We start from the raw sequence: 20,482 nt of genomic DNA on the forward strand, positions 1-20,482 counted from the left end.
TGAGACAAACGCTAGCTTATCACGCCACATAGCGCCTCACAGCGCCATCAAAGATTGGACCAATGATCTAAGAATAAGATAGACTAGAATAACCATTGGCTAGATACACAACTGACGCGAGCATTGCATAAAAAAGGGTGACTACGTCAAAGTTACATGGAAAGAGGAAAATATGAGTTCTTGTCCCAATACTTGTTGAGCCAAAACTGCGAAGCATGTTCCATGCTATTATATGGGGTGAGGCGGTTGTCCGCACTTGCACCGAAGCGAGGGACGAGGTTGACAAGTGCTCTGAGCTGTGTCACAGGCACGATGTCACCCACCCGAGTACCATTTGAACGCTTCGCTCGTTGAGCAAGTGGAGCTGCGTACTTGGCTCACGATCATTGGTACCGGAGCTTTGGGGAACAATGTCAAAGCGATGTACATATACCAGAAAGCGGTCCTTCCATGACCAATTTGTGCCACTCTTTCCAACAGGACGCATGAGAAGCCTGATCTGACCAATAGTATGACCTATGACTTGACAATAAGTAAATATTCAGTACAATGTAAGAATAACATACCGTGAAGACCATCTGTGGGCCATACACATCTCGCCTTGTTATTGATGATGGCTGTGTCATACCGGCCAGAGGTCCAGGGATCAGAAGGGGGTGCGCAGTTGAGGGTCTGTGCAGGCCGTATGATGCTGATATCATGAAAATCGGTGTCCTGGAGCCGAAGCTTAAACCAGACTTGTAGTTTGTCGAAGGGAAGTGGAGTAGTGGGTCCAGCTCTTCTAGCCCCCCCAATAGTATGGATGTGATCCCTCCCGTGAGTATCCTCACGACGAAGAAAGTCGGCAATGGCTGGTCGTAAGTCGGGAAGGCCAAACTTAATGGCAGCATCGTCAACAGATATATTTCTGATGGATGGGTCGTGTCATATCCCGTATTCTGGACCTACGTCCGATGATGTTCCCACGCCTTCCGGACACCTTCCGGATGCACATCCGGACCTCCATACCCTTATCCATGACTCCATACCCTTATCCATGACTCCATACCCTTATCCATGCCTGCAGTCCTCCAGTCCACTATCGGTTTGGATCCGTACACCTTCGTACATCCATATATCCATACCTTCGGACCTCCGCAGCTAAGCCTGCTTCATCCACCCTTGATCCCATCGGATCCGAGCTCATCCTATTTGAGACTTTACCTTCCCTAGACTACCGGATGATATCCATGATCTATATCCTAGTCTCGTCTTCACCTAGATCTCCGGATCCGCTCATCCGATATCTCTAGACCTCCGGATCCGACCTATACTCATATCCGAAGCTCAAACCTTAAATCAGCGTCTATCTCCTTATGGTAATCCTCTTGACTCCGGACTTCGGTTATCTGTGTTTCTGTCTTGCTTATTGATCCTTGTACTTTGTTCATCTCCGAGTTCATTTGTTTATGTTCCGTTCATACTTACCAATATGTTTCCACATGCTCGTACATAGCATTTGTCTTCAGCTTACTGATCCTCTCGGATCCCGTCCAGTATATAAACCTCTGTACAACTCCTGTAAAGTTTCCTTAGTTCGAATATCATCTTAGATTCTGCTCAACATAGACTTGCTCTCTCACATCCTAGACTTCACTCATTCTGATCTCGGACTTCGGTCCATCTTAGTATTGCCTTTCCTTAGGCCTAGGGAAGGATTCCCTAGGCCAACCTTCCGGTCCTCCGGATTTATCCTTCTGTCTATATCCATGCTTAGGGATTGACTCCCTAAGCCGAAGCTTTGCCTTTCCGGCACTTCCTGTCTTTCCGAGACTTCTGTCTAAACCCCGTCTATCCGACTCTACCATAGTGTAGTCTACCTCCGTCTGTTTCTACTCCGGACCTTGTCCGTTGTAGCCCTTCTTCTCTTGTCCTAGAATCCTGTCCGCTCCTCCGGTCCTCCGGACGTCGTAACCTTCGGACGTCGTAACCTTCAGACGTCGTAACCTTCGGACGACGCAACCTTCGGACGTCTTAACCTTCAGACCTCCGGACGTCCTGTCCTTCGGACCACTCCTCCTACCCTATCCTGCTTTGGACTCTGTCCCTTGCAGCCTATCTTAGTTTCCTATACTCATCCGAAAGTTTCCTGCGCTCATCCGGAAGTCCTCCAGCACTCAACCAGAGTAGCCAGCCTCCGGGAGTCCTTCGGACTTCGTCAGATTCCATCTGGACTTCATTCTGAAATTAAGGGCACGTACTCGGGTAAGGGGCACAGCGCACGAGCTGAGGCCAAGCCCTTCGGATCTGTCTACCCTTGAGCTACAGTCTTAACAGGTCGTAGGCGAGGTGGAATGCTGTGCGTTCAATAATGAACGCGCGCAATGGCACAGGGACTGTTCCCGCTTCCCTGTGCTGAAGGACCTTGGCAATTTCGAAGTAATTAGTGGTCAGACGTGAATGCCCAGGGTATTTGTTCATCGCTAGAAGGTGTGGGATATCATGATCGACATCTGTGTCGAAATCAACATCGCCATCGTCGTGATCGTCGTCTGCATCGAGATCAACGTTGTCATTGACATCGCCAACGTCATCTGAACCCTGCCGCTTCGAGTCTGCCATATTGTTAAGCAGACTCATAGCGAGGTCAAAGCGGCGGCACTTATCGGTACAGTCAAGATGGTGACATATCTGGGGATCGTAGTTGTTGTTGTTGCTGGAGCGAGCAGGATCCTTGATTTCCGTTATGTGCGCATGTTCGGTGGTGTCGGCGGTCCATTGCAGAGAAACTCCAGTGTTCCTTATGCTCGGAACTATGGACTGCATGAGCTCCAGCTTTGGTATGTACCAGTTCTCAATGACTCCACCACGCTGACCACGACGAAATCCGCCATCTATAATTGCATCTTTGTTGGCGTGAAATTCTTCAAGGGCCGTGGAAATATGGGTGAGTTGGATGTCATCGATTACGGGTGACTGTACGAGGTACCAAAAGTCCATGAGAGCTCGTACGGCAGCCATCACGGTGCTAGGTACTGCGTCCGCGCTGACCGCGACAATTGAGCGCTGGATGTCGCGTTGAGCGCGTCCTGTAACCTGTTTAAGTTTTGAAATCCCGCCATGAAAATGACGGAACCCAGTGATGACCTGCAACACAGAGAACCGAAAATCGATCTCTGATCTCTGTGTCACTGACTGCGCAAATGAGCCACTTTACATCGTGGTCATAGAACTCGCGATGGATGAGGTGAAGAAACTCGGGAGTAAGAAAGTGTGATGGATCACTGAGGGGCCAATCTAGCCAGAATGGTGTGTTGACGCCATTCAGACGAAACTTCTGGGCCTCACGGAAAAAAGCCTCGATGTCATCGGGATCAACTTTACTCCGTGCAGTAGCCAGCTGGGAGAGTGTAGTTGCTCGTGTGCGAGGTTCATGACGGAAAGAATCTCCAAACTGTTTATACATGGCCATAGTAACCGGAGAGGTTTTCCCGCCAACGGCAGCCAGCATCATGGCCTCCGGGGTGTCGACAATATAGCTTGCGAGCGGTGTGAAACAGTAGCGACTGTGTCCGATAGGATCTGACAGCATGACCCCTTCGCGGGCAGCTACCTTGAGTGGACGTAGAACTATATCCAAGCATTCGTGAATGAGGCGATCCTCAAGTACACCTCACATGCGTTTCTTCTTGTAGATGAATCTTGGGACGGGGAGTAGAGCAGTAAGGACAAAGGCATTCGAAGACGATTTGAGTCGGGTAGACATGCGTATGTTAGCAAGGCTAACGAGAAGGGGATGTGCAACTCTGTCGCCCGTCATGGTCGATACATTCGTCTTGTCAGATGATAAGATGGTCCCAAGGAGTGTTGCACCTTTTGGTAGGGCTGACTGTCCGAAAACTGATAAGTATGACAACTCGCACAAATGATACTATGCGTACCTGCATATTCCACGCGTCATCACCTGTCGCCCATTCCGAGAACACACGACACAACCTCTGTGCAGTGGTATACACCCTGCGAGGTGTAAAGTCCAGCTGATCATGAAAGGCAGGATGGTTGAGAAGGCTTGAAATACAATCCAGGGGATCGCGCCAATACAACACAATGGGCAATTTCGTAGGAAATTTTGTAGGTATGATTTGAGACATCCAGCGCGGACCGCTGGGCAACATTTCCGCTCTACTGCGAAGTTCCCTGGCCGAAAGGAATGACAACGGAAGGGTCTTTATCTGAATCACTTAGAAAAATTGTAAATATTATCGACGAATTTGTTACTCACCATCTCGAGTGAAAGAAAACTGTCTATCTTCCCCATGCTCAATCCTGAGCGAAGGAGCCACGACCCAACTTCCCAGTCTTTCCGGCTGCTGAATGGGTAATACGGATTCATTGCACGGTGTTTGCTGTTATTGTCGGAATTGAATAGATCGAGGAACGTGTAGCCCTTGCCGTATGTTTGAGCGCAGTCAGGATATGAGTCGATAACTTCCGAGTTGTGAGTTGGCATTCCCTGGCTCTCACTACCACCAGTACTCCCTTGAGACATCTCATCCCAATCCCCAAAACCACCAGACTCGATGTCGGGTATATTCGGTCCATCATCCATATCCATGGAAATATTTGGTTCATCATCCGAGTCCATACGAGAGTCATCAGACTCGGGGCGAAAGCATGCCAAATCCTGCAGCCACATACTGCACCCAGAACGAGGTTGGCTCATGTGACGAGCAACAGCGACATCATTCTTGAAACCGCCTTTGCCGCATGAAGGACACTGGAATGACGACATAGCGTGCACGTGAGAATTCTGAGACGTTCAACTGTAAAGGTATTGATTCCGGAATCCGAACATATTAGTTTTTCAGTCCCTCATGTCCGAGTCAAGCCACACACCAATACATCTCAATCTGAATGTCTCTAGTGATAGTGACGTATCATTGGCGTCACGTATGCGCCCGCGATGCAATAAGTGGCAAGCCAACTATGTCCTGGGTGACTCTGGCAGTGGTATCGCAGATTTGTACGATGTGGTCGACGCTATTGGCTCAATGGTAAGTGACTGTGATATCTTACTAGGCAATGCTCGTTCACATGCCCACAGACCATCAACGATGTTGATGATCTTGAAGCCAACCTCATCATGGACCTTGCAAGGGCCCGACGTGATGTATTCGATGCAGAGAAAACACTTGCCGATTGCATCGTCCGAGAACATGAAGTCATGACGTCTCTTTCAAAACACAAGTCCGCCATCTCTAAGCGCAAGCTTGACAAGGCGGATGTAGGATTGGGTCATATGCGCATCACATTCAGGAAACATGGTCTTTCTCACCACCCAGCGCCACACAATTTTCACGGTAAGTACGCCTATCATTTACATAGTACTACCAACTAACACCTTCGTATCATAGACTCATTCGCATCCTGCCGTCAGGTCGCCATCCAGTTGGACTGATGACAAGTACCTTCTTTTGATTTGTATCAAATAGAAACATTGTATTTGGCAGTAGTACTCTCACTAAATATGATTCGGCCATGAAATTTTGTTTATGTCTTGACCTTGGCGGATGTGCTTCAAATTGTTTTAATTTTCTAAGTATAGCTCTAGCTCAAACTACATACTAGTAGTAGCGCTTGAGAAATGGAAATGGTGACTAGTACTAGTATTTTACTGACAAACACTGTAAGCAGCTGTACACCCTGTGAGCTCTGTCCCTCTGTGGGTTGCTGTGAGGAACTAGTATCAGAAAATGTCGATGCTGGGAGAAATCTACTGTGAGCTCTGTGCCGCTGTGGGGCGCTGTGGGTTACTGTGGGAAACTGTCGGAAATGTTATGTCTGTGGAGAAAATTGGGGTTTACTGATGAACTTCACCGAATCACTTAATTTTTTCGCTGGTCATCTGCGTTCGATTTGTCTGATCAGTGTTGTCACTTGGATCATGTCAATAGCTTCGTTGTTGAGATAAAAATCGATCTTGGTAGGACTACTCTTCGGAAATAAATGCACTTTTTTTTTGGGAATTACCGCCGGTCTCTACCATTATGCAAACTGCTGTAACCAGCCATATCACAGGCCGAGTCTGCGAGATTTTGACGCACGTCACACCAGCAGATTCAGTTTGCGATTTCGCAGACTCCACATTAGTTGTAGCGCAACAAGCAATAGTAAGCCTGGTCTTCAAGCGTCAAGCTTCAAGCTGGACTCGCATGGACTTTTTATCGCAGACCTATATCGCCCTTCGTGGTCCAACAGGCGCTCCTCAGTCTGCGCAGGACACGATCGTGACCGGTTGTCTCCTTCTACTCTCCTTGCGGACAGACGCGCTGCTGTCCTTGCTTTGAAGGGTTTGGCTCGCAATTGCAAGGAAGATGTCGGTGAAAGGGCCCTTCCTGGTCTCCCCGAAGTCCTGCAGAATGATGTGGAAATAGATGCGGAAATAGCGAAGGCCGTGCTCGAGACTATTACCCAGCTCTGTGAACCCGATGACGATTCCAAGGACCTTACGTTGCAACACACGGACTATGTTATCGGAAACGATCAGGCAGTTCATGTTTTGTTCTCCCTCCTTGGTGACACGCACTTCTATACCCGTTATACGACACTACAGTTGCTCTCGGTGCTACTACAGAACCGCCGTTCTCAAATTCAAGGATATTTCCTCATGGCCCCTGCTGGTGCCACCAGTATCATTGCCGTCTTGGAGGATAAGCGCGAGATCATTCGTAATGGTGTGTATTTTAGTTACTCCATCTCGTCCCACGCGTGGTACACTGGTAGACCTGCTCATACTACCTGTCTCGACAAAGTTGGATGTCGAACATAACTTAGTCCTCGCGTAGCTGTGCTCATCCTTAAGTTCCACCTGTAGCAGAGCTGTTTCATGACAGTATCCGATGCAGGTCTACCTAGGCCAGCATAAGAGTCATTGATTACCCTCACTAACACCAATACACTTTCAGAAAGCCTCATGATTCAAATGCTTATTTCTCAAAGCCCTGACATACAGAAGGTGCATTTGAAAAGCTCTTCAATACTGTCACACATGAAGGCGGATTGGAGGGAGGTGTGATCTCACAGGACGCACTTCGATGTGTCGACAGTCTACTTCGATATAATAGTTCGAATCAGGTGATTAATGTACTCTGCTTGAAGCGCATTTCCATTGATCTCTACGATAGAGTTACTTCCGCGAAACGTCCCTTTCAGCGTTGTTATGCTCCCTCTTGCTCCTACCGTCCAACCTTTCCCTGCAAGATTCAGCTCCACAAGACTTTGCACTGCAATTTTGGGACTCACAAAAAGTGGTAAATGTGTCACTGGTGTTTGGTATCATGGGAATGTTAGTCGGGTCTAAAGGCAGCGTCAGTAGATTCCAATATCCTTCCTACATTTGTTTCATAGTTTCCTCAGAGCCAAGAACTATCCGTCTTCGTGCGAGGTTTTGTCGAACTAGCCCTTGCATCCAACGCACCAACATATACCAAGTCTCAGGTCCGTTTTCTACGGCAAGCATCTCACAAAATACAAAACCTGATTGCATGCGTGCGTCAGGCTCTCCATCTCCTTCCTAGCACGTTGACTCTCCCGCTCTCGGAGGTGATTTTGATCCCCTATATGCCTGTGCCTGAGACACACGGAGAAGAATGGGACAGACTAGAGCCGGCGTCCGCGCTTGATGCACTTGTAGAGCTCGCACTCCACGGAGAGTACAATGGGCTATACAGTGATGGTCGTACCAAGGAGGGACTTGAGCTAGGGAGCGCAGCTGTAATTGCTTTTGATGTACGTCATTGTTCTCATCCTCCGGCAGAAAGGGTCGGCATTGATACATTATAGAACTTTGTGCGGAAAGAGGATATCAGACATGCCATCGTGCAAGGGATGCTTCCTCCCCAACGTAAGCAACATCTTCCATACCAGGCAAAGACGATTCAGATTGTATTTGCAGAACCAAGTGAGGTTCCAATGATATCGCCCCTTCTGCACACTCTCTGCCTCTCCCCGTCATCCCCTCCCAACATCGCTAACGTAACCTCTGCTCATCTCGCCACACTCCTCTTTGCTCATCTGCTATTTGGCTCCCCAAGAGCAAAAACTTCCACCCGGTCTATCAAGCCTTCTTCCAACATTCCGGGAGAGACTTTGGGTCAAGGACCACTTTTTGTCCCTGCGGATAGTACTCCAGCGCCAACGCCGCCGGGAGAGGACGAGGAAGATGCCTCGCAGAGTTTGTTGCACCTCTTTGCCGAGAACCTCTCATTGTGCTTCCTATCTCAAGGGCTGAGGACGACCATGAGGAACACGAGTGGAATAGATTGATTGTTGGGTACAGCTGCCTGCTTGCAGTGGCTCTGGGATGACCCTAAAGCCGTAAGGGAATTCTTAGAAGCCGGCGGGCTGGGCACAGTGAGTCTTTCGCCCGATTCTGTGAACACTTACGAGACCTCAGGAACCCATAGTTAGTGGAGCCTATTAATCAGACTTCTGAGTCGGAATACCTCATCCCTGGACTTTGTGCCTTTCTACTGGGCATCTGTTATGAATTCAATCGGGAACCGGGAGAGATCGCTCGGCATGTGCCTTTCATCTGTTGTCTTTCACACGTGTTTATATTTGCGTATTCAACAGCGCTACTGTATCCCATCATCTCTCGTTTAGGCGTAGATGTGCTTCTCGGTCATATGACTCGCGTACAAGAGCACGACTGGTTCAAGTCTATCGCCCCTGAATCCATGGTACTCTGTTATCCATCCAAGGCACTCCAAAACACTCCACCCGCCGAACAGGAAGGCGAAATCTGGCTCCACTGGTCTTTTGTTGACTTCTGGAAATCAAATCAACGTGCGCTACCAGTATTCTCTATTGTATGTCATTGATCTGATGACTTCCTTAAAGATACCATCCAGAGGGGTCTGGCAACGGACCCTAGCACTCTGGCTTCATCGTCAGGTCAGTAGCAAGACAAGGACTATCACCAACCACGTTGACTTACTTGCGGTAACAGGTCCAAGTGCAGAGTCCGCGATGCTCATCAATTCTCTCAAAGACGACATTCGCTCTCAGGTGCAGGAGATAGATGCATTGCAACTTCGTCTCAAGGAGCTATCGGCTACTGAAGCTCGGGTACGTGGTCATGGATGTATCTGGATACTGCTGCTTACTATGATTAGTCGAGAGTTGGCTGACTCAGAGGCGCGTGTTGCGGAGCTTGAGGCTGAGTTGCAGACACCAGATGGCAAGAAGAGGGAGGTCGAGAAGGAGCAGGTGGATCTTCTGGTCCTCCTCGACAACCTGAGCACTAAGCGCAGACGAAACAAGCAGCGGATGAGAGAAGCAGGCATGGAAGTTTCCGGGGACGAGGCAGATGGTGACAATGACGAAGAAGATGAAGATCAGGGAGGTGAGGAGTAAAGTCCAGTACCGATCGAGTTTTATTTCTGCTAGGGCACTACCGCATCTCAACATCTCACTTTTCCAGATCACCAGTGGCATCGTTCTGATTCGAAGTTCTCTTCCCTATAACTATTCCGACATCACCGCGGTCAATCCTTCCGAATTTCATCTCCATCTGATGTGATCCTAAGGTACTTCATGTCCGTGTGTTTTCTACTCAGATCAAGCGTTTTCTAGGCCCACTCTACATGCAACCTACATCTGATCATACATTCACAGTCTTGTCAAACGTGAGTCTTTGACTATTCCTGGCTACGTTCATGCACGATCCATAAAAAGGGCTTGACCTTTCGTTCTTGTATATCATGCCCGAGCGCCTAACTTCGTGATCGTGTGCCTGATGTGCTGTTCGCAACCCACGTACATACATGCAATCACATGGAGATAGCGGGTGAGTTGGGTAGTACTCTGGTTTTATTTGCATGATTTGGATTAAGAGTTCATAGTATGGCAAGGACGCTTTGTATTCGCTTCAAGGTATCTACTGCACGTCTACACCGTGCATTCGCAAATTCGAGCTGCGTGGTAAGCACTTTGAATGAATTCGAAGAGCCTCGTATTGGTTTAACCATCTATTACTCCGTCAGAGCGATCATTTACTTCTTTCTTCTCTCGACTCATGGATAACCTTCCTTTTTTCCAGGGATACGTAATCTCCGATATTAACAAGCCTAGCCAGCTCAACTCGAATGATGCGACCTGAATGCTTGGCTGCTGGCCACGAGGTTCGACGGAACCAAGTACCTTGATGTCCCTTTCCTCCTTGACAGTTTCTCCCAACTGTCTCCAGAATCCAGGTTACGAGAAAATTTGATACCAAAGTGCTTCTGGGATTTATAAATGCAGTGTTCTTGAGGAAGTTTCGATCACAACGAGATGGCTGGTCTCACCACCTCGTTGATTTGGATCATATCCTCGCTCACAGCAGTACGAGCTTATGTTATCTGCAATACAGAGTCACTCATCTCTCTTCTCCACAGGCTGGCTATGCATATCGTTTCCCCTCACACCATCTTCACCATCTTCACCGACGCGACACAACCTGGACTGCCCTTGGATGCTGGACGTGAGTACACTCTTTCACGATTGTGAAAACTTTATGACCGGCGTCGTCCAGCGATGGTGTTGATGGTACAAGAACGCTTTCTGCAGCTACCTACACAGACACTGTGAATATGACTATAGAGTCATGCGTCAACTTCTGTTCGACTGGCTCCAACGCCTATGCCTACGCAGGCGTCGGATATGCTCAGGAGTGTTGTACGTGTTATTTCACACTGATTTATATGGCTCTTCATTGCATCTTTCACATAGACTGCGGCAACTACTTCTTCAGTGGTGCTACCAATGTCAGTTCATCAGACTGTGACATGGCCTGTACTGGTAACGCTGGCGAATTCTGTGGCGCTGGCAACAGACTGGATATATTCTGGAGCGGGGTCCAGCCTCCCGCTCCGCCCATCCTGGTCTCTAGCCTTGGCAACTGGTCGTTGCTCGGATGTTACAAGTGCGTCCCCTTATGCCAAGCATGAATTCTGAACTAACCCGGATTTATACCAGCGACTCAGCGACACGAGCATTGCCATACGGGACCGGCGTGACCGGAAGCGTTACTGTTGAATCTTGTACCACCGCGTGCTACAATGCTGGATACCCTTATGCAGGCATGGAATACGCTGATGAATGCTGTGCGCATGCATCTTCGGTCAAACGTTCCTTTTGCTGACAGGTCTTTGCAGATTGCGGCATGACCATCGAGAACAATTCTGGTCCCACCCCAGACGCAGGGTGCGATATGACATGCGCGGGAAATTCGTCCGAGTATTGTGGAGGATCGTACCAACTCAGTATGTATAGCTACACCCAGGCTATTACAGTTGCCCCTGTTGTCAATTCCGCCAGTCTCAGCACTGTTTCGCCTGTGACATCTGGCTTAACTGGAAACTGGACGTATGGAGGATGCTACGTCGACAACGTGAATGGGCGCGTAATAGGCAACGAATTTGACAGCAGTAACATGATAGTGGAGAGTTGTATCGCGAACTGTGCCGGGCAAAACTTCACCATTGCAGCCATAGAGTACAGCACACAATGCTGTAAGTAGTCTATCTTCTTCTTCACCTCTTCTGACACTTCTTCTAGACTGTGGTGATTATCTCATCAATGGTGCTACGAAGGGCACAGACAGTGAGTGCAACATGGCCTGTGGTGGAAATGCGATGTGCGTGTCTTCTTCAATTCGCACGTTCTATGTTCTTGACGTGAACTAGTGAGGCATGCGGTGGTCCAAACCTACTGTCTGTTTACTCCTCCAATGGAAATATAACATTACTCCCTGTTCCTGTGCTGCAAACCACAAACTTGCCTGGACAATGGGTATATGAAGGCTGTTTGGCGTTAGCGATTCTTCACTGCCTATGCTTGCGATACTGATGTTACCATACAGGGAACCATCCACTGGGCCTCGGACATTCCAATATGAAAATGAATGGGACACGAACAATACTGTCGATGCGTGCTTGAACCAGTGTGCTGCCTTCGGGTATCCCGTAGCTGGCCTTGAATACGGAGTCCAGTGTTGTAAGCGCATTGATTCGCTACAGCTTCTTGTGGATTGCTGATAGAGACAAGTCTGTGGCGACGTCAGTGATATCACGGCGGTTGATGGGACGTATGTCTCGGATTCACAGTGTAACATGGCTTGCTCAGGAGACCCAATCCACCTGTGTGGAGCAGGAAACAGGTTGTCTACCTATTATTGGAACGGGACGATGAATACGTGGAACACCCCCGCGAATACTGGCTACTATGAGGTGCGTCCCATCTGTCTTGAATATACAAAACACTTATAATCTATGCAGTTCTTAATAGGCGGTCTCGTCGTCCCTCTCATTGCCACTGTGGGCATCAACAACAAAGTCACTTTCCTCGAGAAGTGGGGTACCTCGGAATATGATAATTCTACTGGCGCGTACGAGTTGGATCTCAGTTTGGTGGACAATTACCAGCTGGCTTGGCGCGAGATGCATGTGCAGACGGACGTGTTTTGTTCTGGTAGTATTATTCTACCAGACTTGGGAGGAAGGTTTGACGTCTCACTTGGCATATCAGGCTCACGCTCACATTGGAACAATTAGGCAAATCAATGTAGGCGGATGGTCGCTTTCCTCGACTTTTGGTGTGAGATTATATACGCCGGATGGGAGCCCTGGTGTCAATGGTACCAATGACTGGGAAGAAAATGTTAATGAGCTTACACTTCAGGTAAGCTCTGAACTATTGGTATTTAGCTCATTATACTTATCGTGCTCAGCGTGGCCGATGGTATCCTACCGCGATGATGATGCCAAATGGAAGTATTTTGGTCGTTGGCGGAGAGTCGGGAAGTAATGCTTCCCCGCAGCCCAGCCTCGAGATCCTTCCAGCGCCCCCTGGTGGCGACACGGTCGTTACATTGGACTATCTTCAACGGACAGACCCCTACAATCTCTACCCATTCCTAATGGTGCTGCCTAGTGGTCGGTTCTTCATTGGTACGTACATTATGGGTGAGATGCACTATTTCTTACAGAACGTAACAAGGGTATTACAATGAGGCTCGCATTCTTGACCCTATCACCTTTGACACGGTGACCGTGCTACCAAATATGCCGGGGGCCGTGAACAACTTTCTCGCAGGCCGGACGTACCCGATGGAAGGGTCTGCGGTACTTTTGCCACAGTACGCTCCATACACCGATCCGATCGAGGTTCTCATATGTGGTGGCTCGACGATTGGAGCCGCTATTGCACTGGACAACTGCATCTCGATTGCCCCCGAAGTACCGAATGCGAGATGGACGTTGGAACGTATGGTGAGCCAATTTGATTTTGGGAAAGTTAAGGTTTGATGCTAAGATGTGCCAACTTCAGCCTTCTAAACGGGTGATGCCTTGCATCACGACTCTGCCAGGTAAATATTATGACGAATGACAGGCTCGACATTAATAATACATCGATCGCAGATGGCACGTATTTGATTATGAACGGCGCTCATCAAGGTGTTGCTGGCTTTGGCCTTGCGACAGATCCCAATCTTGGCGCAATTCTATACGACCCTTCACAGCCGATTGGTCAGCGTATCTCCATCCTCAACAATACCATTGTAGCTCGTTTGTATCACTCCGAAGCGACCCTTCTGCCCGACGGGCGTGTCCTGGTGTCTGGTTCAGACCCGCAGACGAACTATCCCAACGGGTCCCGTGTGTACCCAGAGGAAATGCGCATTGAGGTTTATGTTCCACCATACCTCAATCGAGGATTCATGCAACCAGAGTTCAAAATTACTGAGACTGACTGGAAGCTGGGTGGGCAGTATATTATTACGGTGACTTTGTTCCAGGGAACGACGAACACCATGCGTATCTCACTCGTGGCGGGTAAGCAAGGCTGGTGATTATAGATGGATCGGTTTCTGATTATGATATATAGCTTCGTCTAGCACGCACGGAAACGTCATGAGCGGTGGGAGGATTCTCTTCCCTGCGTTTTCGTGCTCTGGGAACACCTGTACCATCACAGCACCCCCGAATGCGTATGTAAGTCCACCTGGATGGCATCAGCTTTTCATTTTGGACGGTCCGACGCCATCGCACTCTGCTTGGGTCCGCATCGGAGGTGACCCTGCACAGTTGGGCAACTGGCCTGATTACCCTGACTTTACCAAGCCAGGTGTTTAAACCAACCCCTCCTTCGTTATACCTTCTTTTGAACATTCTTTGCGTTTGGACTTCTTCGATTGTTCTTCAAGTATACCCTATGTATTCTCGAGTCACGCTCATTTCGCTCGTTTTATAAATATTCTTCATTTATGTAGAACTGTCTATTATACCTGTGATGATGGCCGGGAAGTAATAATTTCCTGTGGTATGAGGTACAGTGGTGATACAACTTTAGTTTATCTGAAAATGATTACTGGTTTAGCCTCGTCCATGTCTAAGGTAGGACACCACATACCAGCTACTAGTTGGTACAATGGTACAACACCAACGAGACGGTGTGTGCCCAAGATTACAAGCATTCAGTGCTATGCATCGGTGGATGGGGACTAGGCTGTCTGTTCTCGTAGATGAGAGGCGCTCTTTCAACGTCGGATGTAGTGTCGTCAATGGCCTTTCTACATGAGCAGCAGCTAGTACTACAGAGGTGCTCTGTGCATGGATGTTCTACCAGTGCAGAATTGCATTAAACGATGCTCATGAAATCGTAGTGCTTACGTATGGACATGAAATCAAGACATATTCCAGCCATGACATCGCAGCACGCAGTGAGTCCAAGCGCGCAACACGTGCCTAGAGTATCAGACATGGTGTGAATAAGGTTCATGCATGCCGCTTTCCAACATAGGCATTGTTTGGCTCTATTGTTCAAAGCCCCTATGTATTCGACACTCATTTCGCTCGCTCGTTTTATAAATATTCGTCATTTATGTGGAACTGTCTACCATAGTTGCCCAAGTAATAATTTTCCTGTGGTATGAGATACAGTGATGATACAATATTGGTATATCTGAAAATGATTACTGGTTTAGCTTTGTCCACTAAGGTAGGACACCACATACCTACTAGTTGGTACAGCGTGCGCGCCCAATATTACGAGCATTTAATTATATGCATCGGTGGATGGGGACTAGGCTGTCTGTTCTCGCAGATGAGAGGCGCTCTTTCAGCGTCGGATGGTGTGTCGTCAATGGCCTTTCTACATGAGCAGCAGCTAGTACTACAGAGGTGCTCTGTGCATTGTCCTGGCAGTGCATATTTGCATTAAACAATGCTCAAGAAATCGTGGTTCTTACGTATGGACATGAAGTAAAGACATATTCCAGCCATGACGTCGCAGCACGAAGTGAGTCCGAGGTCACAGCACATGCCTAGAGCATCAGACATGGTATGAAGAGTAATAAGATTCAAGCTTACCGCTTACTAATTACTACTAGTACTTACATAGACATTGTTTGGCTCTATTGTTCAAAGCCTTTGGAAATAAACACCATTAAACACCGTCAACAAGACAAGGTGTGATATTCTGTCAAGACCGACTGTGACCACCAGTGCAGTCGGCAACATGGAGTCCACCACCCACTTCCGAACACAGAGAGGACGCGCAAACGGTGCCCACCATGACAACGTTGGAACAGGACGAAGAGCGCACCATAAAAACAAGCATTGGGTCGCGGACAATGCCACCAGCAGAAGTAGCACACCTCATGGAGGCGCTGACACCGAGCGATGGGAGCGTGGAGGGCACAGAGGAAGTCGGGGTCGAGGAAGAGGCACCCGTGGCAAATTTCATAATACTACAATGAATTTCCGTCAAGGAGGCGCTCTAGATACTGGGTCAGCTGCTGCCAGCGAAGGGGACAATAGCGAAGTGGAGGATGCCACTGATGTAGATGAAGCCGAACACCAAGAGCCAGATACTCTCGAGGAAAGGGAACGATTCTGGAAAGAGGTGGGCCATATGTTTCTTTCGGTGTATATTACCTTTACTCGAATCTGCAGCTTGTGAAAGCGCGCGAAGTCGAGCGCAAGACAGCCATTGCAGAGGGCAAAATGGACGATCCCAATGTGCCAAAACGACTGGAAGATGCTATCACAATGGTCGGCACATGCATGGATATGTGCCCGAGATTCGAACGCTACCGCCGTGAACGCGAGAACAACCTCTTTGAGTGGGAAATTGTATGAGGACATTTAATTCGTGAGTGTGCTAGATATCTGCGCTGATTACTTGTTAGGTTCCAGGGACCAAACGCGTCGATCACAAGAGAGCTGTCAAAATGTATGAACGGGCAGCTGGTGACAAGACGCTACCCTCCGATCTTCGTCCTCCAAAAGTTCTTCGGGTATGTTGCTCCAATATGGTATTCTATGCACCTATAATTTAATTTAATCTATGGCAGCGCACACTCGACTATCTTTTCCACGACCTGCTTCCCCGAGGCGGTTTTTCTGCAACCTTCAATTTCATTCGTGATCGTTCGCGTGCTGTACGAAGTGACTTTACGATGCAGCATGAAATGGGTTCCATCGCAATTGAGTGCCATGATAGATGTGCACGGTTTCACATCCTTGGTCTTCATCTGGAGCGCGACCGACCCGGATCCCAGGTCAGTCTGGAGGAACAGCAGCTGAAGTACAGTGCGTGGACTCGCCACTTGACGAACTTTCTTTATGATAATTGTGCTTACAGCTCTTCAAAGTCTGAAGGAGTTTTACGAGGACCAGCGAGGAAAATATCAATCACCAACAGAGCTCGAAATGCGAGTCTATCATCGTCTGATCCATATTCGTGATCAAAAAGAGCGGCATGAGGATATCCCTTCCTTTATCCTCGAGCATTCGGTATTCAAGCTCACGACCAAATTCCGGCTCCTCGTACAGGCGAAGAGTGCCCCCATCAGCAGAAGCTCTCCTCTTTCCGTTGATAACGAGGCGCTTTGGGTCTTCAACGAATTGATCATAGTGCTCCAGGGGGAAGGAAACTACGCCATGATATATCTGGTCGCATGCATCATAGAGCACTTATTTGGCACCGACACCGTCGACGATATTGAAAGCCTGCGGGAAAATCTCACCATTTCGGATATCATCGATGGCAGCTCTGCTGTCGTAGATGAGCATTATGACGCTGTTGTCGATGAACCAGACGTTATGCACGAAGAACCAGACGCTATGCACGAAGAAGAGGAGCCACCCTTCGAGGCTAACTTGGTGGATGTGCCACAATCTTCCCCGAAGCCCCCGCAGCGAAGCGGAACCGAGTGGCTTAATGATACATTTGGTCCAAAACCCACTGAATCAGCATTCTTGAACGCTTCTCAACCTGCACCACAATCACCAAAGTCTGCGTTTTCAAATCTGACTTCCGTTCCCAATGTATTCGGGACGACGACATTCCAGACATCAGCATTCGGGTCCACGAACGAGTTTAGTTTTGGCACAGCTGCCGTCCCTACATCAGTATTTGGATCCTCTGCAACTAGGACCTCTATCTTTAGCCAAGCACCCTCTTCGGGTTTGTGTGCAATTTATTTCCGATTTCTTGTTTAATCACATCTTCACTTAGGCCAACCTCCAGTTTTTGATCAACCTCCACCTCCGATCCCAACAGCGCCCAGCGAGAACAAGGTTCAGATTCCATTTACAGTGCCACCAGCGCCTCCTCCCCCTACCTTTAGTAAACCATTACCCCCTTCCCCAAAACTTTCTTCGGTACCCGAAGTCAACAAGGCTGCGTCATCTATACAACCTCTTAATCCTCGTGCACCAGTATTTGCTCCATCGCTTTCTCCGATTGTTACACAACCTACACCCTCATACCAACCTCCAGTTCCTCCGTCTCCCGTCGCTTCACAACCAACTTTCGGTGTTCCCTGTGATTCTTTCGGCAGCTTAGATGAAACACCACCTTCTCAACCGCCACCTTTGAGTAGACAGCAGCCAATATCTTTACCGTCAACACCTACTGCGCCGATATATATCCCTTCGACCATCTCTGGCACATCCACCAAGTCCGTTTTCGGGTCTCTCAAAAAACTTCAACCTACTTCGCTTGCTGCTTCCCCTACTGAAATTCTGAGCCCACTGGTACTTTCGTCGCCCGGGACAAGATCAACACTTGGTTCTATGGCCAATTTACACCGACGTGACTCCGTCCAGACTCCCTTGCGTTCAGGAATAACCGCTACTGATCTTGAGACAGTTTTAACTAAACTGGAAAGCCCACTCAACGGCAAGGCATCGGCTTCGTCGCCCACCAGCAACGTGGACCAAGAAACGCTCGAATCCAAAGCTTTTGCATTTGCTCGAAGGAGCTTGGTAATCAAGGAGGCCTTCCATGAATGGAGGGAAGGAACCGCTAATCGTACCAAGTGGAAGGAGGCTTGTCTCCGAAGCGAGGCCTATAGTCAGCGCGTACACACGGAGCGACTTTCGAAGAGTACTAGCTCATTGCCACAAGAGAACAAGCGCAAAGTAGTTACGCCAGAACGACCCAGCCCCGTTAGGAAGCGGCTCAGGAATCGCTTGTCCAGCGAATACCAGCCACCGGCCAGCGATGAAGAACTTGTGAAGCGGTTCGAAAAGGTCGGTACATCGTCCGTATTAAGTGTGCCACACCTTTTGAATGCATTGTAATCTTAGAATCGTGAAGAAAACGAACGGCGCTGGGCTCGTGGATCTTTCCTCCATGCGCTGCAGCAACACCTGAAGGCCACGTCACGCACCATTCCAGAAAGTTGGTCTGCCTGGCTGTCCTTGAACCAGGATAATGATGGGACTGCCATTTGGCTTGAGCTGAAATTCGATGTACCGGACTCTGGCAGCTGGAAGGACGCCAATGTATTCCAAATACCAGTGGTGCCGCAGCCACACAACAACAGAGCATTATACCCGGGTATCATCATTTTCGAGCGAACCCCGGTTGGTGAGGTTGAAGACCCTCTCGAAAGGTTAGCTGTGATGAGCTGCTTGCTACGAGTTACTAACTTATGCATGGTAGAAAATATCGAATGCTGGATGATTGCTCACGTTTACGAGATATTATCGAGTCGTTACCTCCTGATCGACATTTCATTCCATCTCTCTTGACGATATCTTGGCCTGGCGGGGAGCCCGACTCTTCTTCCGATTTTAGTGATATGGTACACTCAATGTTGTTCTGAAAATCGAGTAACGGCTGAACATTTTGAAGATTGCTGCAATACTGCACGATGAAATCGCGTCTTCCCATGTTGATCTATCATTGACATCTACTGCCTTGGACCTTGACTCTAGGTTTCAGTCCGCCTTGCAGTCAGTTAAAGTTGATACTGAAGGCAAACTCGTGCGGTGGATGTCTGTACTAGGTATGTTGTTGGGGTTTACGATATACTTTTCAAAGTTTGGCATCTAATTTTGGGACAGACCTCTTCACGCAGTGGAAACCCATATGGCAGACATTTACTTCCCAGCGATTAGAGCAATCCACAATCAATGGGGAATGTAAGTAAATATCGGTGCTGCTGAATGCTCAGTACTGACGACGATTACCAGTTGACTGGGGTTTCCTTGGGAGATTCCTAGAGTTGTGTATAGAGCTTCTCAACACCATCTCTGGTGCTGCGCTTCAACTGATGGGTGGCAGTATCTTTGGAGATGTTGATGTTCTGCCCAACCTGGAGCTGCAACACGTCAGAGACTCAGAGTACATCATGTTTCCTTCCCGCACCTTTCTCTTGCTTATCACCCAACAGCTCAATGTTTGATGCGGTTTTCCAATGGCTGGACAATCCATCGTTGCAAGATCCCGGTAGACATCTCGCAGGTGATCTGAGATCGCACCAGGCCCTTGACCGAGGTATGCTATCTCCGCATGGATTGTGTGCGCAGCTCAAACTTGTTCACTGTAGAATTTCCCTCGATGTCCTTTGTTCAATATATATATGACGTCGCTCAGGTGTCGTCGACTCAACGCTTCAGCCCCAAAGCTGTAAACCCCATCCTCATACGGAAGACCCGTCTCGATGCAGTGACATTGAAAATATCAACTGAGCAGGGTTCTTACTCGGATGAGCTCAATGCTCTTCATTCCGTGAAGCTGCGACAGACATGTAAACGTACTGCATCAATTAATGCGTCATCCAGCCGGTCCGTCGTTGATGATAAAAATGTCCTAACTTGACTGACTGTCATCTCACAGGTTTTCCACCCCTGCCAAGCGGAGGAGATTATCCGCCTCTGATGAATCTAGCGACGGTGGAAGTCCTCCATTGAGCATCGCTAGTCCTGCCTACACATCGCCCTCGATCAGCATCACCACATCTTTACCTCCTGAGGATAAGTCCACAGTGGTCACATCCGCTATGCTTCGTGCTCTTACTAGGGATATACGGACCAAGTTTGGCAGTCCCAAATGACAGACATAATAGTCCTTTATAAATGATGTTATTGCATATCTCTGTATTACTTATCACTATATGTTCCTTCGCATCAATCAGCAAGGTTCTCGTGGGGAATCTTATTGT

The 20,482-nt window shown here is 48.5% G+C and overlaps 6 protein-coding genes across 6 annotated transcripts; 4 read left to right on the plus strand and 2 right to left on the minus strand.

Moving 5' to 3' along the window:
- Positions 1 to 152: 152 nt before the first annotated feature.
- DFJ58DRAFT_714811 (uncharacterized protein) lies at positions 153 to 4,771 on the minus strand (the record flags this gene model as incomplete). Its single annotated transcript, XM_041384060.1, has 10 exons — positions 153 to 364; positions 567 to 907; positions 2,306 to 2,594; positions 2,616 to 3,162; positions 3,197 to 3,396; positions 3,547 to 3,640; positions 3,689 to 3,868; positions 3,921 to 4,211; positions 4,262 to 4,518; positions 4,552 to 4,771. 10 exons carry the CDS (start codon positions 4,769 to 4,771, stop codon positions 153 to 155), a joined length of 2,631 nt encoding a protein of 876 aa, XP_041247346.1.
- An 82-nt stretch (positions 4,772 to 4,853) lies between these two features.
- Positions 4,854 to 5,437, plus strand: DFJ58DRAFT_724580 (uncharacterized protein; the record flags this gene model as incomplete). Its single annotated transcript, XM_041385124.1, has 3 exons — positions 4,854 to 5,033; positions 5,084 to 5,339; positions 5,394 to 5,437. The coding sequence occupies 3 exons, from the start codon at positions 4,854 to 4,856 to the stop codon at positions 5,435 to 5,437; spliced, it is 480 nt and encodes a 159-aa protein (XP_041247347.1).
- Positions 5,438 to 6,191: 754 nt separating this feature from the next.
- Positions 6,192 to 9,603, plus strand: DFJ58DRAFT_866295 (p115 like vesicle tethering protein; the record flags this gene model as incomplete). Its single annotated transcript, XM_041394183.1, has 12 exons — positions 6,192 to 6,247; positions 6,304 to 6,713; positions 6,992 to 7,113; positions 7,164 to 7,346; positions 7,387 to 7,476; positions 7,537 to 7,767; positions 7,822 to 7,882; positions 7,934 to 8,290; positions 8,318 to 8,391; positions 8,445 to 8,574; positions 8,614 to 8,826; positions 8,990 to 9,603. 12 exons carry the CDS (start codon positions 6,192 to 6,194, stop codon positions 9,394 to 9,396), a joined length of 2,334 nt encoding a protein of 777 aa, XP_041247348.1. The 3' UTR covers positions 9,397 to 9,603.
- A 490-nt stretch (positions 9,604 to 10,093) lies between these two features.
- Positions 10,094 to 14,251, plus strand: DFJ58DRAFT_187223 (copper radical oxidase-like protein). The gene is made up of 17 exons (XM_041379109.1): positions 10,094 to 10,365; positions 10,419 to 10,504; positions 10,556 to 10,698; positions 10,753 to 10,945; positions 10,999 to 11,126; positions 11,178 to 11,534; positions 11,581 to 11,659; positions 11,709 to 11,834; positions 11,885 to 12,018; positions 12,070 to 12,251; positions 12,300 to 12,523; positions 12,576 to 12,702; positions 12,752 to 12,971; positions 13,021 to 13,292; positions 13,351 to 13,390; positions 13,443 to 13,856; positions 13,909 to 14,251. Exons 1-17 carry the CDS (start codon positions 10,315 to 10,317, stop codon positions 14,154 to 14,156), a joined length of 3,024 nt encoding a protein of 1,007 aa, XP_041247349.1. The 5' UTR covers positions 10,094 to 10,314; the 3' UTR covers positions 14,157 to 14,251.
- A 236-nt stretch (positions 14,252 to 14,487) lies between these two features.
- Positions 14,488 to 14,784, minus strand: DFJ58DRAFT_655499 (uncharacterized protein; the record flags this gene model as incomplete). Its single annotated transcript, XM_041381854.1, has 2 exons — positions 14,488 to 14,627; positions 14,694 to 14,784. 2 exons carry the CDS (start codon positions 14,782 to 14,784, stop codon positions 14,488 to 14,490), a joined length of 231 nt encoding a protein of 76 aa, XP_041247350.1.
- A 702-nt stretch (positions 14,785 to 15,486) lies between these two features.
- DFJ58DRAFT_772061 (SAC3/GANP/Nin1/mts3/eIF-3 p25 family-domain-containing protein) lies at positions 15,487 to 20,446 on the plus strand. Its single transcript, XM_041389194.1, has 14 exons — positions 15,487 to 15,927; positions 15,978 to 16,157; positions 16,214 to 16,321; positions 16,379 to 16,616; positions 16,669 to 17,493; positions 17,545 to 18,563; positions 18,621 to 18,928; positions 18,979 to 19,120; positions 19,171 to 19,324; positions 19,383 to 19,460; positions 19,512 to 19,662; positions 19,712 to 19,815; positions 19,868 to 20,105; positions 20,158 to 20,446. Exons 1-14 carry the CDS (start codon positions 15,541 to 15,543, stop codon positions 20,372 to 20,374), a joined length of 4,149 nt encoding a protein of 1,382 aa, XP_041247351.1. The 5' UTR covers positions 15,487 to 15,540; the 3' UTR covers positions 20,375 to 20,446.
- Positions 20,447 to 20,482: the final 36 nt, after the last annotated feature.

This window comes from Suillus subalutaceus (assembly GCF_016647625.1).
Source record: "Suillus subalutaceus strain FC151 chromosome Unknown DFJ58scaffold_20, whole genome shotgun sequence".
Classification (NCBI taxonomy): Eukaryota; Fungi; Basidiomycota; class Agaricomycetes; order Boletales; family Suillaceae; genus Suillus; species Suillus subalutaceus.

What these genes read in the sequence shown, in the direction of transcription:
- DFJ58DRAFT_187223 (XM_041379109.1), top strand. Translation starts at nt 10,315, where the DNA reads ATGGCTGGTCTCACCACCTCGTTGATTTGGATCATATCCTCGCTCACA. An exon ending in TAGTGGTCGGTTCTTCATTG is followed by an intron (nt 12,972 to 13,020) that starts GTACGTACATTA and finishes GAACGTAACAAG; the next exon opens with GGTATTACAATGAGGCTCGC. An exon ending in GATGGACGTTGGAACGTATG is followed by an intron (nt 13,293 to 13,350) that starts GTGAGCCAATTT and finishes TGCCAACTTCAG; the next exon opens with CCTTCTAAACGGGTGATGCC.
- DFJ58DRAFT_772061 (XM_041389194.1), top strand. Translation starts at nt 15,541, where the DNA reads ATGGAGTCCACCACCCACTTCCGAACACAGAGAGGACGCGCAAACGGT. An exon ending in ACCTCTTTGAGTGGGAAATT is followed by an intron (nt 16,158 to 16,213) that starts GTATGAGGACAT and finishes ATTACTTGTTAG; the next exon opens with GTTCCAGGGACCAAACGCGT. An exon ending in GTTGAAGACCCTCTCGAAAG is followed by an intron (nt 18,929 to 18,978) that starts GTTAGCTGTGAT and finishes TATGCATGGTAG; the next exon opens with AAAATATCGAATGCTGGATG.